This window comes from Zophobas morio, unplaced genomic scaffold, assembly GCF_036711695.1.
Source record: "Zophobas morio isolate AGI-343-1 ecotype UQ-CSIRO unplaced genomic scaffold, CSIRO_AGI_Zmor_V1 ptg000023l, whole genome shotgun sequence".
Classification (NCBI taxonomy): domain Eukaryota; kingdom Metazoa; phylum Arthropoda; class Insecta; order Coleoptera; family Tenebrionidae; genus Zophobas; species Zophobas morio.
The window spans coordinates 3,011,389-3,024,276 of record NW_026972128.1 but is presented as its reverse complement, the minus strand read 5'-3'; the positions used below and the strand labels follow the sequence as shown (position 1 = coordinate 3,024,276).

Sequence of the window (12,888 nt, the reverse complement as noted above, 5' to 3'; positions counted from 1 at the left end):
CAGTTAAAAAAATTTCTGTACACCCTTTGAACCCCCTGGGAACAGTTTACCTTTTCTTCTTTTTTTTTCTGAAATCTTGCAAAATTTCAAAAATACTTATTTAAGTAATATTTTACTATAAAGGAACGTAGTGAAACATTGAAAATTATTACGTTTTTAGAGTTATTTGATATTTGAATAATGTCAAAATAATTTACCTATCTATAGAATATAATCTGAGTAAAAAGTTTTAATTCATTTTGAGTCTTTTGTCATGGAAATAATTGTGACAACTATTTTTTAATAAAGCCGAAAAAAAATAGCCAGGTATATTCAACACTGACGTTGGTAGAAGGCAGCGCCACTACCAATATAGGAGTAATTAATTTTTTGTAAGCTCTTACAGCATAAATAATTTTAACAAGGTTGTTGGAAAAAGCATAATTTATATATAAAGTTCCATTTTAAACCATATTTAAATATTTTATCAAGAAGCAATTCCAAATATGTATCCCATTGATAGCAATCAGATGGTTCAGGTTGAAAATATTGCTTAAGCTTCCATGTTCATAATATTTACTAGCTGAAATGATATATATTCATTTGCTAAAAAGATTTAAAACTTTAGCTTGAAATACTTACACAAAATACTTCAGGAACGTAGCTTACTTCACTATACCTGTTATACTGCATGTCCTAAACAAGCGATAACCCTAATCTAAATATTGGAATTAAATAATCAATTCCAAAAGCTTAGATACTACCGTTTTTACCAATAAAAAAGATCAAAGATGAGTAGCAATCGTCGCAGGCAATTAATCTTTCATTTCTTGTCTTTTAAAAGCGGCGGCATTTATCCTAAACCTTTGATACATTATTTACGCGTACGAAACGAAAAATCCTATAATTAATAAAGACTTACGGAGAACAAAGAAAATTCCCGATATTTAAGAAAAAGTCAACGATACCTGAACCACAAACTTACTTGTCATGACGAACGTAATCGCCGAGAGCTTTCACGTTGTAATTTTTATACTAAAATTTTGTGGTCTCTACCACGATGGCAACCGATCCGTCCGACTAAAAATTCGCACATATGTGTTATATTTTTCTGGTGTTTTAACTTCAATATTAACTGTAATTAAACTCATCCTCGAAGAAAACAAAGACATCATGCAGATAAACCAAATGGTAATATTTTTCACTGTTGCGGCTTCTGGTTATTTGAAGCTGGTGTCATTTTTAATCGACGCACCGAGACTTAAAAAGTGTATCGAATTTTTTGGGAACACATATAAAGCCGTGATAATAAAAAACAGCGAAGAGAAAAGAATCCTGGACGATTGCCTCTACGTGTGTCGGAGAAACGTGAACATTTACATAAGTGTAATCACATTTACTGGAGTTTGTTGGAACGTTATACCTTTGTTTGATAGAAAGTATAGACTTCCGGTGAATATTTGGCTGCCGTATGAACCAACGAAGCGGCCTGTGGTTTTTTATGTGACGTATTTCTACGTTGTTGCAGGTAAATCGACAATATTTTATCTAACTGTAGGTATAAAGCTTTATTTTTTTTAAATTTATGTCTCTAAAATAATGTTCATGTTTTGGTGTCAAACTTTCTACAGCTTATTTATATTACACATTTGTAAGGGAACTAGGGGCTTGTTGTAACAGGGGTAAGTTGTAACACTAAATTTTTACCCGGAATTTAAACTCTTTAACGTCAGGTTTTTTACTGATTTTAATTCTTGCACCATAAGACATCATGTCATCACAACCACTGTTCCTCCAGCCAGCGCAGTGAGTGGATGTGTGCACGCGTTTCGTTTTGGCCTAGTAATATAAAATATTGATTTAGTAAAATTTGGTTTTTCGTATCTGTTATTAATTAATTTTAAACTTTTAGTTTTACATGTAGTTCAAAAATTACTCAGCTTTGATATTCCTTACACATTTTGAAGCTAAGCGACATAATTTTTTCGAAATGTAATTAAATGTAGAAAATTGTGCTACGGGGCATGTTGTAACAATATCTGAGGGGCAAGTTGTAACATGTTACAACTTATCCCAAATTCACTTCTACAAATCTCGTACCTAGCATACGAAAAGTGAGCGAAAATTTTGACCTATGCCATATATCGGTTTCCAAATATATTAAGAAAAAGGAAAATAAAACTCAAATCTTTAATGTTGACTCTTTTTCTAAAAGTTTATTTGAGTTTTACTGATAAATATTATATATAATAAAGTGTCGTGTTGATTTTTGAAAAATAAAGTCTAAATATGTGTCAACATCAGCTTTATTGTTACTGGTACTACCTGCCTCATGGCTGTTACAACTAGCCCCAAACACGGGGCAAGTTGTAACAGTGCACTTTTTTTAAAAAAATACCTGTTATAAAGTGAATATGAACAATTTTGACCTTTTGCCTGTTCAGTCCAGTAGGGGAATAGTTAGACTACCGACAGATACTTTTATGATGGTCAAACAGCTAATAGATACCAAATTATATTCGTTTTCCTAAAAACTGTCACAACAAGCCCCTCGTTCTCAACTACCTACTATGGTGTCCAATATTATTATATTTTCTAGTCGTGTTCTACCTTGGGCTTGCTAGTACCATGATAGAACCATTGCTAGGAGGGTTGGTGTACCATGCTAGGGGTCAGTTGAAAATTTTGAAGTATAATCTGGGTAACCTAATAGACGATGATCTAAAAAAGAGCAATAAGTATTCTGTGGTTATTTTCGAAGCAGCATCGGAGGTTCTAAGGCAATGTATTCTTCACCACAACAACATACTGGAGTAAGTTAATTTTATAAGATTATTTTTAAAACATTCCAAATGTATTTTAGGTTCCTTAATGAATTCGAAAACTGTTTTTCTTGGTGTGTATTTTGCCAAATATCAGGCACAACAATCGGCCTTGCCTTTTGTTCGATAGGACTAACACTGGTAAAGTAGTAACTTTTAAATTGCTTTAGTTTAAGTCAGTTTATAGGCTTCTTCTATCGATATGAATGCCATCACATTAGCAACGTGCTATTTCGTTATAGCTTTTCAGTTATTTTTTTATTGTCATTATGGAACACTACTTTTTGAAGAGGTACACAGGACTGAAGTTAAAATTTTTTCTACTTGTTGTCTTTGTTATCTTGTAGAATAATGGTTTGATAGATGCGATTTATAAAGGTCCTTGGTATATATATGACAGAAAAATTAAGAAAGTATTACTGATAATTATGGAACGTTCAAAAGAACCCCTTTATTTGACGGCTGGAAAGGTAATTAATTTAACCTATGAAACGTTTACGACGGTAAGAATTTTCGAAATGTTTTAGAAATTGACATATACTTTGTGTTTTTAGGTTCTGAAAACGAGTTACTCCTTGATTGCTGTTTTTACAAATTATAAATGATTATGAAACATTTTGAAATGTACTTTAATGGTTTTTTAGTGGGAGATAAAATTGTTGAAATAAAGAACAAAATTTCGATTTTGTGTGTAATTTCTAAACAGAATTTGTTGCACTTTGAAAATAATTTTGAACTGCTGAAGCTGACTTAAATTATTTCCATCCTCACTGTATATATATATTTCACAAACGACAACCGTATATCAGTAGTACATACTACTATAATGCTAACAAAAATTAACATACTCGGAAACAAAATTGATGACAGCGGAAAAACTATTTTACTATTATCCTAAAATAATTTTCATTATAATTATTACAACTTAATACACCACAAATTATTATGCAGCTGTTCATGAAATTGAAAATAATATTAAATTCCGATTTAATTTTTAGTATTTCAAAGACATGTATAGCAAGAGAGTTTATTTTTACACATAAACAAGTTGATCGTTGTCTAAATATATTTAGAACGTAGTTCTGCTAAGAATATATCACACAGTTTGTAAGTGTTTCTAACGGTTTTATCATCCTGATAAAGCAGCTTAGTCATAGTTAGATCAGAGTATCAACAATCGATAGTGGTATCAATTACATCAATTCATGTTGTTAGAAATTATTGCTTATAAATTTTAAATACTATATAATAAATCTTTTTACTTCTCATTATCTCATTAAACTTGTTAAAAATTATTATATTCATTCAATCGCAGCGATTTGCACGTTTATCCATCAAACTATAGAAATCACCGCACGACGCAGTAAATCGATGCACCGTATGTCGGTAAAACGAAATTTAATTACTTCATTTTACAGAAAAAAAGGTTAATACTTTGCATTACATTGGAATCAATGAGACATATTGATTTTTTATGTCGGTTAGTCACATCTCGGGGAACAGACTTTAATCTATAATTCATGCTTGGCTTAATCTCATAATTAAAATATGGGATCGAGGGAAATGCACTTGCATGCAATTTAACGAATAGGTTTAGTCACTACGTACGCAGAAGTGTAACAGGCGTCGTCGTAGATAGTTTAATAGCAGTCATAGTGTTCGTGTACTCATTATTTCAGTGTTTTTTAGGTGTTAAAAGTTGAATCTGTGCTGCGACGATACAAAATAATAGTCGTCCTATTATATTATGGAATAAAATTAATTCCATCCGTTATGGTAATTTCTCCAGTGAAGTTCAAACTTTAATTCATACAGAAAATTGTGAAACAGTGAGAGGATAGATAACACGCATCGAATATTTTCTTTGGTAATAGTTACTACTTGAAAATACTTACTTTATATTTTTTAGGAGCAGAAAAGGGTCTATAATTTGTCCAAAATATGTGTAACCCATTCGGCAGATCATTCAACAATAAAAAAGACTGACGAAACACATGAAATGTATATAAAAATCTGAAAGAGAAAATTTATTTTGTTCAAATAAATCAGTTTGCAGTGTAATGGCACGGATGAGTTGAGGTTTAAACAGGTGAGTCACAAAGCGCCCAGTCCTTGATATTTCATTAATTATATTATTAATTACATATAGAAAAAAAGTCAGAGTTTATACTTGTACGCCTCTTTGAATGGTATATGTTAAAATTATTTTCGACTATACAGAAATCGTTGTTTTCGAGGTACAGCCCATAACTTGTTTCCTTGTTTCGTTTTTTTTTTTTTAATATTCTTATAAATCTCTTTCTAGGCTTTATAGCCATAGTTTATTTTTGAAATTCTGTTGCCATGTTGCCATTTTTTTATTTTATTTTTAGCGAATATAAGATTTCACAAAAAATCGCCATCACGTTATTTTTGAAATCTGTGTTGCAATATTTTACAAACACATAAATAGAAGTACGCGCGTTATGGAATCAATTAAATAAAATTTTAGTACACGAGAGTGTTTATAAAAAAATTAAACCTTACAATGTGTCGATGTGTCCCTTAAAAAAAGTAAAAAATCTCAATAAGTATAACTTTAATTATATTTAATGAAAAACAAAGAGAACAAAAAAAAACAGAATAAGACGCAGTAATAAAATAAAGGTTTTCTATTTGAAAAATCTGAACTATCGATATTTGAAAATTGTTATAATTATTTTTTATAAACACTGGATATTAAAATTTAATTTTATTTATATCACAATAAAGGGCGTAAATTTACCTCCCCACAACATATCGCAACACAGGTTTAAAACCAACCATATTACGATTTGTTGTGAACCCTTCCGTTGCTAAAAAATTTCAATTGCATTAATTGGGCAATATGCCATCGTAAATTCAAAAATAAACTATGGTTATAAAGCCTAGCCAGAGATTATGTTTTATTCTATAAAAAAATAAGAGTAATAAGTTGTGCTGTGACTTAACAGAACACTCTGTACAGTTGAAAATAATTTTAATATGCTCCTTAGACAACTGTACAAGTTTATTCTATAACTTTTTTTCTACTTCTAATAATAATTAATGACATATCGAGGAGCGCACATTTAGTGACTTACCTTGAATAATTGCACCTTTTCCTTCCTTGAATGAACTAAGTATTGTTTATAATAAATAAATAAATAAAAATATAGTATACTAATTAAATTATTTGTCCGATCCTTTCCTTATTTTTCAGCCACTTTGTTCAACTCTATTATCTTCCAAAATTTATCACATTCAGTTATAACTTGCATCCTGCCATTTGTCTAGTTCATCATATTTTCTCTGTCTTACCATTTGTAAGTTAATCATTCTGTAAATCTTTTTCTGCATCAATTTTTGTGGTTTTGTTAAGATTTATCTCATTCCTCTCTTTGTCATCGTTACAACACTTACTCACGTAACAAACTGCTTTTTTTCTCTCTTTTCCGCATCTTCAACCCGTCTACCTGTAAACATTTCAAGATATCCCTTGGCATGTGTACACTTGTCCCGTATTTTAAAATAAATTTTGACAAAACACCCACACACTGGTTCTCTTTCGTTCCCTAGATATTGATTTTGGTAAATCCCTTTTCTAAAAACCCGTAGCCTTTCTAGTAAGGTAGCCTCACACACACTTTATAAGTAAAGTTTGTCCAGAATGATAAGAATTTTATGGACTCCCAACGTTAATTCGTTTTACAGCCCAGGCATCAATTCTATTGTACAGGTAAAGAGCCTGTCAGGGGAAAGCCGATGCTTACTGTACCTGAGTTCGTCCCGCTCTTCAGCTGTACAATAAAATTGACAACAGGGCTGTAAAACGAATTAACTTTGGGAGTCCATAAAATTCTTATAATTCTAGACAAACTTTACAACCGTTCAGAAAGGTTATTTCATTGTAGCCTCGTGCATTTTCTGCATCCGTTTCCTCACAATATAACTTTCGATTTTTCTTTGCACCTCACACCTATATAACTATTACTACCAGGTTGTGAATACATAATTCATTAGTTATTAGTTTTTTACCGATACGGTTCCCTCTTATTGATTTTTTTGTATCTCTTTTATTCATTTTGCCGTCTACTTTTATAAACGCCTTGCAGTAATTCTTTTAGTGCATATTTTTTGACCTGAATAGTTTCTCATAATTACTATCTTACCAGTTGTTTTCATTATGTTTCGTTTTTATATTTTTTACTTTCTTCAGCACATTTAGTCTACCATCGACATTAGGTTTTTAAATTCCGCTTTGTCTACCTTTGTTTTGAAATATCTAGGCTAATATAATTCCGATTTTTTAATTATTTATTTTGCCACGAATATTTCTATGCAGATAACTCTTTTTCTCATTTTTTTTTACAGTAAGTGCTACTGCTATGATTCTCTCCATCATCTAATTTTATTTATTTTTTCTGCTTTCGTCTATATTTGCAGTGATATAATTGGTAGCAAATTGTTCACTCTTTATTACACATGTCAATTTTGATTTTTCATATCTTTTGCAATGTCAAATTCTTATCGTGCTCCTAAAATAATTGCCTTTTTTATCTATTTTCAACTCTTTGATTTGTTATCACTCCTACTGTTTTTTTTCTGACTGACCCCCCACTATTGATTTTTGTCTGGGTATTTTACTTGTTTTAACATTTATAAATTTTCACTATATTCATAGTTCTATGTGTAATTATTTTGACACTATATTAACACTACACCCTTTTTTTTGCCTTTTAACCATGTATTGTATGCGATTAATTTAGAAATTGTTTGTTCCTTGTTCAAAAAAAAAAAAATTATTTTAGAATTTTATTGCCATGTACAAGAGTTTCATGTTATATATAAATCACAGTATGTCATAATACAATGAGATGACAGAAGATCGTACATTAAGTCAGACTTCAAAAATTTATGAATAGTCTTTTAATAAGGATTTTCTTTTCCTACGGTAGGTAGCAAATGTATTATTGGAACCGAATTATTGGTTGCCTACTAATCAGACAGTAACGCACCACAAAGGTTTAGGAAGTTAGGTAATGAGCATGACTGACATTTTTGGCAGAACAACTTTATAATATGTATTGTTATTTTGAAGTAAAAGAGGATTTGTGTCGAAAGCAAGATAAAGTAGAAAATTTTGTAAAGTTACAAAAATATTTTAATAAACAAGTTATACAGAAAGATATTTTTTACTGACATTCATTTTTCTAAATTTGGAAAATCTAAACTGTCTTTTTCGATTTTGTTGTGCTTCTAAATAGCAGTCGTCAAAAAATATTTTGTGTACATCATCCTAGAACTTCACGAGTGACGAAAATTTATTTTTAACGCTTCAATTCCATCCTTCGTGGGGCATATTTACATATTTTATGTGACTGTAGACAAGGAAGTATCTAAATGTTCTGCAGCATAATTAATCGTAATAAAATAATAACACAGTAGGAACAGCTAAATTTATTTTATTATGCAGCTGTGAACAAAAATTTAATCTAAGACCTAATTTCTCAACAGTCTGCAGTTGATTCTCTCATTAATAGTTTCTTAATGCCCGTACTTGTGAATAAAAAATGCCTCGCTTGTTGCATAAATTATTATTTTAAATATTTCTTTTCTTCTATTGCTACTTTTTCACTTCCAACGATCAGTTAAAGCTTCAGACAGCAATTAATTTGAAATAAGTGTACTATAAAAGTAAATTAAACCAGTTCTAACGACTGAAATTGAGTGGGACGGGTTTGTACCATAATAGTAAACTATTAAATAATTCGTTAGATTTTCAATTTATTACAATATTGGTTTTGACAGTTTTGTGGTTTACTTTATAATACACTTAAATCAGTTCGTATTGTTTTTAACATGAACAAGTAGCTTAAAAACGTTAATGATTCCTACCGAAAAAAATCTTTTAATTCTTAAATGATCTTATTTAATCGATTTGTATTCCGATTTCAAACTTAGATTTTAAAATCATAAATTATAATTGATGGTCATATGTTATGTTTCTCAATTTTTGAAATTAAGAATATGATGAAGTTTATTAGGAAAATCGACACTTATTAATGTCGTTTGATTACAATTAGGACAAATGACACCATTTGCATAAACAGAGCAATTTTGTTGTAGATATTTTTGACGACTTCCAATTACATGAGGTTATCAGATGTCAGGGTTCAAATTTATTTTCGGTTTAAAGTTAATACACCTAGGGCTGGTTTATAGAACAACGAATTAAATATTTAATCCTCGATTAGTTTAACAGAGGATTAAAATGTGGAATATGAGCCCGTGATTGGTTAAAACATGCGCGTTGCCTCGCAACGAACCTCGATTAAAAGTTAATCGCGAATTAACTTTAACTTCGCTTTCTATAAATCGGGTCTTAATCGTCCATTTTGAATTAAGGTTTGGGTTATTACACTTTCATATCATATCGCTCAACAAAACATAAACTTGGTTTTGCACATTTTTGTTAATTTACACTTCTGAATTTGTATATTTTACGGAACAAACCTACAGAAATCAGGGTTAAATTGTATTTTCGGAAAATTGAAAATATTTATCTGTTTAAAAAAATAATAACGAATGAAAAACTGTCGTTTAAATATTTTGGGTGAATTTTGTACCACATATCAAAAATTTTTGACTGGGGCAAAATTATAAATTTTGATAGTGCAGTATAACGCTAATCACGACGTTCCTGTGGATACAGGATTTAACTTAAATGAATTTTTTTCATACCCTATATTAAAGAGAACTTGGTCCACATTCCACAAATCCTGCATATACTTATGTATAATTACAAAAAAAGTTTCTTTACAACACAGATTTTATGGTACATGTTTAAATATACAGACCAAAAGTCATTCAAACATTTTCAAAAACCGTAAAAAAATGTATTCACTTTGCTGAAACGATCTTGCAAAACATCAAAGAATTTTGTTATACAGGTTTTTAAAAAATATGTAAAATGTTAAAATAGATTTTGCACGTATGGTTTCTGTACATAGAAGTTATGCTGAATATTCTCAAGGGAAATATACATGTGGTGTTAAAGTTTACCACTTTTGCAATGTTTTTGAGGCACCCTTAATATTTCACACTAATCAACTAGACGGTTTCTTTCAAACATAGCCTATAGGCCTACAACTTATAGAAATAAAATTGCAGTTAGTTATTCTAGAAATAATGAGACCCAAAAAATATCTAATTCAAAATTCGTCAAGGTGACGAACTAGTTAAAAAGAAATAAGCATGCTATGACAACTGAGTAAAATATAGTTATATTCAACGCTTTTAACAACGTTTTGTAACAACAGTATTAGAATCTCTTTATAAATATCTTTTTTAATGTGAGAAATTAACTTGAACAGAAAACTTCCGAAATTGATGTAAGCTACTTAAAATATTTGGCGCTTTTTCTAAAAATTTGTATTTATTTACTACTAGTACTTCCATGAAAAATACCTTGTGAGCGAAAAATGGAAAAGCATGGTCTACTTGAATTCCTTCTCTTTTTGCTAGCACAACACAATTAAAACGTACGTCACAAAATTTTAACATTCATTATTTTTTATTTAGATGACTTGAAAAAAATATTAGTTACTTGGCTGAGAAAGCATGACTGTCACGAACGGACATTGCGTGCTTTAGTTTATTGAAATAATAAAAGGATATTAGTTTTATCAAATGAATAAAAAATGAAACTCGTCTGCACTTAACAGTAGCCATCAATTAATTAATTTTTCATACATTCCTTTTGATGTAGCCGTTTGGTTTAAAACCTTTAATGTAATATTCTATTGCAACGAATAATTACTATCTCATAAAAAACTTCATCGGAAACGAAGATCAAAGAGCTCTATAAAAGAAATACTTTCTTAAAATTTTCTATAAACGGGCGTAGTCGCAGCTACCATGACGAACCTCATCAAAGACAGTTTTAACATAATAATATTTGCCTTACGATTCATCGGTTTGTACTACGACGACAAACAAACTAAACTAGCAAAAATTTGGTCCTACGTCTTGTATTTGTGGTGTGCTTCGGTTTCTACGTTAGCTTTTGTCGGTTTCGTGAAAGAAAAAACCAACGACATCAGGCAAACCAATCAAATGTTAGTGTTTTTAGCGTCATCGATAGCAGTGTGTCTGAAAGTTTTCCTGGTATTGATGAGTGGCCCGGAGATGCGAAAATGCATCGAGTATTTCGGTGACGATTACTTTGCCCCAAAAAACAAGGAAGATGAACTGGTTTTAGAAAACTGTCGCAGAATTTGCAAGAGAACTTTTCGGGTGTATGCTACAGTTTTGCTGTTTGCTGCTATTTCATGGAATACATTGCCACTATTCGACAAAAAAGCTAGGTTTCCCGTCGACATTTGGTTACCCTATGAACCGAAAAAAGGAACCGCAGTTTACTTTATGACGTACGTCTATGTGGCCGTAGGTACCTAAATAATTCATTATTACAATTATTACCATTTTTAAACATATTTTATAATAAAATAGTGATTGTTTACCTTGGACTTGTTACTACTTTGTTGGAACCGTTACTAGGAGGTTTAGCGTATCACGCAGTAAGTCAGCTTAAAATTTTGGAGCATGATTTGCTTAATGTTGGCAAAAGAAAATTATATCTACAACGTAACACCTATCTTAAATCATGCTCTCAAAATTTGTGTGAAGCCGTGAAGCAGTGCATCGTACATTATGACAGCATTTTGACGTAAGGAACTTTACTATTATTACTGCTGCTATCATGTATTTTTCTAGTTTTGTTAAAAAGTACGAAGACTGTTTCTCTTGGTGTACTTTCTGTCAAATCACTGGAACCACACTCAGTTTGGGATTTTGTTGCATCGGTCTAACGTTGGTACACATATATTATTTTTTATTCGCTAATTTTTGTAATACAAAACAAATACAGGTTTCTCCCACAAGTATGAACGCCGTTTTGTTCTTTGTGAGCTATCTTGCCGTAGCTGCTCAAATATTCTTCTATTGTCATTATGGGACAATTTTATATGAAGAGGTATAAGACAAGTTTTGGAATTCTTCCTTTCATGTGTTTTTTTCAGCACGAAAAAATAATGAAAGCCATCTACATGAGTCCATGGCATGAATATGATGTTAAGACCAGAAAAATGTTGATAATAGTTATGGAACGTTCGAAATCACCTGTTATCTTAACTGCTGGAAAAATAATTCAGTTAACGTATCAGACGTTTATTTCTGTAAGTTTTCGACACAGTTTCTCATATAACAAATATTGACTTCTTTTTTTAGGTATTGAAAACCAGTTACTCGTTTATTGCTATTATGAATAATCTTAATTAAACACGCAGTGACTAAAGTCCGCCAGTGTCATTAAATATCGTTCACTAAAATGATAAAACATACCGAATTAAGTGAATGTGTTTGAAATGATAGTCACTCTTCAGATTTGAATCTCAACGTTCTAGTTAATCTCAGTTACCACAGAGCACAGACATTTCGGCTAAAAACTTTCAGTTACAAGATGTGTAATTTGATTGTTTTACCACTTGATTTAATACTAAAATATTACTTTGTTGTAATTTAATTTGAAATAAATTCTAAAAAAATCATGGCGTGTGAAAATTTTTAAATTGGTAGTAATAAATTATGTGTCTGACAATTTTTAGTTACATATTTCTAGGACTTTGTGTACTTGGAAATATTTTTGTAGCTTATAAATAAAATCCTTAATCAAAGATCATTATTTTAGCTCCTGCATCATAGTTTTCAGAACTTCAAAATATACAAACCTCCTACTCATCGGTATAGAGTAATTTCTTTTAAATACCACTTTCTCATTCTTGAAGAAATTGGGCCCCATTTTCCGTCGTCCCTTGTTGCGAAGTTCCATTTGCGAATAAAACCATGAAAAATAAAGAAATTTGCTCTGGAAATAATTAGTTAATAGCATTCTTAAATTTAAAGTGCCAAAATGGTTGAAAACATTTTTGGATGTAGAGATTTGAACAAAATTAAAACCAAAAATTTAGAGCCATTTAGTTCAGTATTTGTTAAGACAATAGATAATTAATGGAAGAAGAGTAAAACA

The 12,888-nt window shown here is 30.6% G+C and overlaps 2 protein-coding genes across 2 annotated transcripts; both read left to right on the top strand.

Moving 5' to 3' along the window:
* The first annotated feature begins 969 nt into the window (after positions 1-969).
* LOC135134659 (uncharacterized) lies at positions 970-2,796 on the top strand. The gene is made up of 3 exons (XM_064063395.1): positions 970-1,507; positions 1,611-1,661; positions 2,579-2,796. Exons 1-3 carry the CDS (start codon positions 970-972, stop codon positions 2,794-2,796), a joined length of 807 nt encoding a protein of 268 aa, XP_063919465.1.
* A 7,922-nt stretch (positions 2,797-10,718) lies between these two features.
* On the top strand, positions 10,719-12,140 carry LOC135134658 (odorant receptor 94b-like). Its single transcript, XM_064063394.1, has 6 exons — positions 10,719-11,250; positions 11,313-11,529; positions 11,577-11,676; positions 11,731-11,835; positions 11,882-12,037; positions 12,090-12,140. Exons 1-6 carry the CDS (start codon positions 10,719-10,721, stop codon positions 12,138-12,140), a joined length of 1,161 nt encoding a protein of 386 aa, XP_063919464.1.
* The last annotated feature ends 748 nt before the right edge of the window (positions 12,141-12,888 follow it).